Raw genomic sequence first — 6000 nt, forward strand, 5'->3', positions numbered from 1 at the left:
TAATATGGTTTATTAGGTATATAAAAAATTGGAATAATGTCAATTGGAATAATATGGTTTACTAGGCAAAATAATTTTAAACTTAAGAGAGCAGTTCAACAGGAACCGCACTCAAAATTACACTTAAGAAAAAGCGGTTACACAAGAACCGCTAAAAGATCTTCACTTTAGAGAGCAGTTCACAGATGAACCGCCGCTCTAACAATTAGACGTTAGAGAGCGGTTTGTAAAAGACTGCTCTAAGAAAATGACTTTGGAGTGCGGTTATTGGAACCGCTCTCAGAAAGCTTGATATCAGAGAGCGGTTGGCTGATTAACCGCTCTCCAAAATTAAATTTTAGAGAGCAGTTAGGCGACGAACCACTCTCCAAAGTTAACATTTAGAGAGCGTTTAGGCAGGGAATCACTCTCCAATCTATTCAAGTCTAAGAGCGGTTCCCCGCCTAACCGCTCTCTTAAGTACCATTTAGAGAGCGGTTGAGGTCGGAACCACTCTCCAAGGGTTAACATATGAGAGTAGTTAAATAACCGCTCTCGTAAATGCAAGGACATTGGATAGCACGCGATTTGAGAGTACCAATAACCGCTCTCTTAATTCAGGCGGAACCGCTCTTAGATCTCATTATTGGCGTAGAAGCAAAAGTAAAATAAAAAATTAAACTGAAACACAAAATAAAATCATAAAATTAAACCAAAATAAACTATAAATTTTTAGAAATAAAAAAAAATTATATAGTTTTCTATTAGTAGTATGGATTTGGTTATGAAATGAATGAATAATATCATGGTATAATTCTTTTTTATTGACTCAAATAAATGACCACCAATGTTAAATAATGACTTCCTCGTTTTTGTTCTTTTTCTCCCCCATCTTTTGGGTCTTAAGTAAAGTTGATTACAACCAACCATAAACTCTAAATAGTTTCAACCCCACCACAACCTAGTCTCTTCCAAGTTTGTTCTATTCCTCCAACCTCTGAACATTCTTTATAAGAGCAACTATAGAAGTTCAATGGCGTCTGAACGTTTCTCGGAAAAATGGTGGTTTTGTCGATTCCCGGCCAAATAAATTTATTAACATGAATTAGTTTAAGGAATACAAGGTACACTTTTATATTTCATATAAAAGATAATATGGTCTCGATAAACTTGGACCAATTCAATTAGGTTAGTCACATATTTTGTTTTACGCTTGTTAAAATTAAACCATTTAATGAAAGATGTATTATAAGAATCTCATCACTTCCAATATATATAATTTGTTAATGAAATGACAAAAAAATGCATGCTAAGTCAGATTATTGATTGTACGATAATATTAATATTTGTTGTAAATATTAAAAATTTTCAAGTGACTGCATGCATGAAACGCTTATTTATATCTGATTTGAATAATAAATTTACGAGAGAAAACTAAGGTGAGCATTCTATTCGTAATTAAGGATGAATATAAATCAACACTAAATCAAATAACAAGATTTAAAATAAAATATAACAAGTATAGGTATTCATCAACCTCCCACTTATCTTGGGGAAGCACAATTTGAGCCCTCTCAAACTACTTCCTTAAGTTAGAGACAAAAATTAAATGAATTAGGAGATCAAGGGTTAACTATAATGTGGTTAGCCCACATGGTACAAAGAGCCAAAGATATGGTGAGGAAAATGCCTATTTTCTTCAAGACTGTACTAAATCCTTTCTCACTTTTGACACCAAAAAACCAAACCTCTTTTGACTCATTCCATTCGATTATCTCAGATGATTGACTCATTCTCTTCATGTTACAAGCACTACCACCACATGTATCATTCCAAATTTCCATTTCTTCCTTCAAATAAACACAATGCATCAACATAAGTGCACAGACAAAAGCAATAGCACTTGCTATTGTCTGTGATGGCTTTATTAGCTTCCCCATCACATAGGCCTTAAATTTTGCTGCGAAAGAAGACCCTTTGTTCTCCAATATCATCATCATTGCCTCTGCATTCTCTATAGAAAGATTGTTTGCTATAACTGGATTGAGGTGAACTTGGACGGTTTGTGAAGGAACTATTTGGTGAAAGAATGTCTCGGCTACTTGACGAGTCGAAACAAACATTCCATGATTAACCTTTATTTCCTCAACGACCTCAAAACTAGGAGAACTGGAATAATCATCCATGTTGCCATCTTCTGTAAAGTTCTCATTATTAGGATCGTCATCATTAATGAAGTCCAATGAGAAATCGTTGATGTCACTATCATTGTGTTCCTTGTTACTATTGTGTTGCTCGGATTCTGATACAAATAAATTATTTATTTATTAATTTTGTTCAGGTATACAAAAAGAAAAGATTAGAAGTTTAAATGAACTTGACCATTTACCAAAACATCTTAAAAAATAGGGCGGTCATATAGTGTGGGATTTTTATTACCTTGCACCTCATTTTCTTCCCTGTTAATTTGGAAGTTTGAAATGTCCTCAATTGGAACAATCTTTTGTTCTTCCATCTGCAAATTAATATAAACTTAAATGATTATAAATTTGCTCAAATATTTTAAGCATCTTTCGTAATCAAGGAATCAAATACTAGTAATATTTTTTTTCTTCTGTTAAAATATAACATTTCCGTAAAATCGAAACTGTATATAGAGAAAGAATGATGAAATAGAAAAATGATTTTAATTATCTATCATTTTCTTAATTGAATGACATAGAAAGAGCGACAAAATGAAACGGTGATTTCAATCCCAGTAGTAATAAGTATTCTCAATCAATCTATATGATAAGTATTCAATTTTTCATTAAGACATAAAATCCACTTTTGGTCATAGCCTAAAGCTAATTTAATTTTGACAGTGAAATAAAACATTGAAGAGTTACTATTTAGGTACTAATGAAACTTGGAGAAGAAAAACCACCATACCTTTTCTAGATCTTTTTTAGACATTCCAACCCATCTTAAATTCTCCACCGTCCTCTCTGCCTTAAATTCTTCATCCATTCCTCCAATCTCTATACACCTTGGGTTTGCATCTCCCCATGTTTTGTCAACATATCTCATTGAGCTCATATCGTTTATATGATTGTAATTAGTGCCAACCATGAAAGTAAAATCATCTTCACGAGGAGCATAAGTATCATTGCCACCCCATTCTTGTGAGTAGTTGGATTGACTTATCAATTCCTGAGAAGCATGAGCAACTGAAAGAATCTCTTGCAAGATATCCGTTTCATTTGTGCTTGCGTGCATTGAACTAGAGCCTTGTGTCATCTTCAGTTCTGAGATTCCAACTTGAGGGAAGTCCTCCACCTCCAGAGGAGGCATAGCAAACCTATGCTGCATCCTTGCACACTCTAGTGCAATATCCACCTGCTAATCAAATCACATGTAAGAGAAAAGATAACAATTAAATTATCTTAAATATATTTTTGGTTTCTATTTTTAAAAAAACTGTAGTTCATACCAAAATTTGAATAATTTCAATATTTATAATCAATAAAAATAATGAAATTTTAATCCTTTATCAATAATTAAACCCCCGTATCTTTGTAATTTTTAAAAACAAAAAAAATGAATAAAATATAAATAAAACCAATTTAAGAATATACATCTTCTTGTAATAAATATACTAAGTCACGTTTAAATTACAGTTCTTTGTTTATATTCAAATGTTTGTACAAATAATAAGTACGTACCTTGGATGGAGGGTATGTTATAGCTCCATAATTAGCAAATGAAAAAGTTGGAAGACTAAATAATGGGTCTTCTGATGAGAAGTGTGACAATTTCTCATGATTCCTGCTCTCATCATTAATATTGAAACCAGTTTGATCATTTCTCATGTTGTGGAGTGAGCCAATATCCATCGGCATCAAATAATTTGAGCTGTCTAAATCTTCACCCCTTCCTTCAGAGTATAGTTCAATGCTTGATGATTGATCGCTAATCTGGTTGGCATGACTGGTAGCATTAACATAGTGCCCCCCAACTTTTGGAGTAATCACTGTAGTCTTCTTGAACACACGGCAAAGAGCATATGCATCCTGAAATTATAGAATTTTTTTTCAACAAATAAGAAGAGCGCCATCAGCGTGTAGAATTCGAAAATAAAAAATCTCTGGCAGTCTTGTTAATTAGTAGTATACAGCAAGAAAAGTATATGCCTATAAACTAAGCATCTAATTGATTTGGTACGTAGAAATTATTACTTTAACTAAATCACAACGAAATAATTCTTTAGGTTTTTTTTAGAATATACTGTAAAAATTATAACTATCATCTATCATGCTTGATACGATATTACATATATATTATAAAAAGATATAATAGTCGATGAGTTAAAATACATACATAAACGAGTTTTGCCAATTAAATCTATAGCTTATTATTTGAAAAGAAAAAGAACTCCAGCAGGATTATCTAAAAGTGAAAATGAAATTAGACCTGCAAGCCTGAAGCAGTTTCACATTCTCTCTCATCAAGACGATATTCATGCATGACCCAATTGGTGCGACAGCCATGGGGTGCTCTTCCTCGATAATAAACTAGGGTTTTCTTCATACCCACAGATCGAGCCAAGGAATTCACTTTCCGATCCTTCCCTGTGGCCTTCCAATATCCAGATTTGGTTGCACGGTTCGTTCTTGATCCATTTGGGTACTTTCTATCACGAGGGCTAAAGAAATACCACTCTAAATCTTTCCCCGGTAACAATGACTTCCCTGTAATTTAAAAAAGGATTTCAAATTGGTTATATATATGTTTCTTATCTTCAAAATAAATTAAGTATTTTCACAATTTTCTATTTAGTTTTTCCCATATATATTCCGTCGTTTTCACGTCAAACTCATAAGACGATAAAGTAGATAGCACTGGGAGAATAAGAAACGCAAAGTAAATTGCATGGGAGTTGTGTATAACTGTATTATTATATCGTGTAGACAATGTAATCCTTTTCTTTAATTTACGCTTTTTGACTTGGGAATCTACTGTTGTCTCATTACTAATCTTGACAGTCACAATAGGAACCCTAAAGGTGAGGGACCATCCTCTTTAGAAATCGTAAGTACAATCTTTTCCACCATGTAAAGATTAACCTAAATCACATGAGATATTTTATGTTAAAGTAGGAAAATATACTTGACCAAGAAAGCAAGTATGTGTTTCATCATCACTGAATATAGATCAGAAGTAAATCGCGTCTATAGAGCGCGTATTCAATTTTTTAAGACACAGTTATTGGGTTCTATTTGAGCTTTACAAACTCATTAAGGAATTATGATTTACAAGTAAAGGAGGAATTAATAAAAAGAAAATTTTGGTATCTTACGTTAAAACTCCTCTTCGTGATATATATTAAGATTGTGTCATGGGATTTTCTTCTCATCAATAAAAATATATGCAACTCAATTTTATTTATCCGAGAAATAAAAATCACGAACCTGAACTTATAATAAATAGTACGAGTTATATATATATATCTCTATGCATGACATAGTGGAAAAAATGTTGTGTGTGAGATTACCTGGCAAGTCCCACGGTTCACACTTATAGAGATCAACTTCAGGTATGATCTCCAACTCAATCTTTCGACCATTGATCTTTCTTTTGAGGTAATAAGCAACGAGTTCTTCATCTGTAGGGTGGAACCTGAAACCGGGAGGCAATGAAACAGGTGCCATATACTTTGGACCTCCTTCTTCCTCCTAATTATCTGAACAACTTGGAAATAGAGAGTAAATAGAGATATCAATGAGTGCGCTAAAACCTCAATTCCAAGTGATGATCACCAAATTATGCAAATCAAACCCTGCCATGCATAAAAAAAGAACCATATTAATAACAAATTAAACAAGTATAATTTTTTTATACATTCATATATATATATATATATATGATAAGCATATATAGTTATAATAGAGAGAGGAAGAAAGAGAAAAGACCTTAGGGAAGAAGAAGATCCAAAGGCAGAAAGTGGGAGAGACAAACACAGGGATGAGATGAGAGGCAAAG

At 32.9% G+C, this 6000-nt stretch overlaps 1 protein-coding gene across 1 annotated transcript; it reads right to left on the minus strand.

The window, feature by feature from the left end:
- Positions 1-1601: 1601 nt before the first annotated feature.
- Positions 1602-6000, minus strand: LOC113874457 (NAC domain-containing protein 86-like). The gene is made up of 7 exons (XM_027512679.1): positions 5931-6000; positions 5513-5797; positions 4432-4709; positions 3684-4031; positions 2911-3357; positions 2419-2494; positions 1602-2281 (listed from the first exon to the last, which is right to left on the minus strand). Exons 2-7 carry the CDS (start codon positions 5667-5669, stop codon positions 1602-1604), a joined length of 1986 nt encoding a protein of 661 aa, XP_027368480.1. The 5' UTR covers positions 5670-5797; positions 5931-6000.

This window comes from Abrus precatorius, unplaced genomic scaffold, assembly GCF_003935025.1.
Source record: "Abrus precatorius isolate BTA unplaced genomic scaffold, Abrus_2018 Scaffold8, whole genome shotgun sequence".
Lineage (NCBI taxonomy): Eukaryota > Viridiplantae > Streptophyta > Magnoliopsida > Fabales > Fabaceae > Abrus > Abrus precatorius.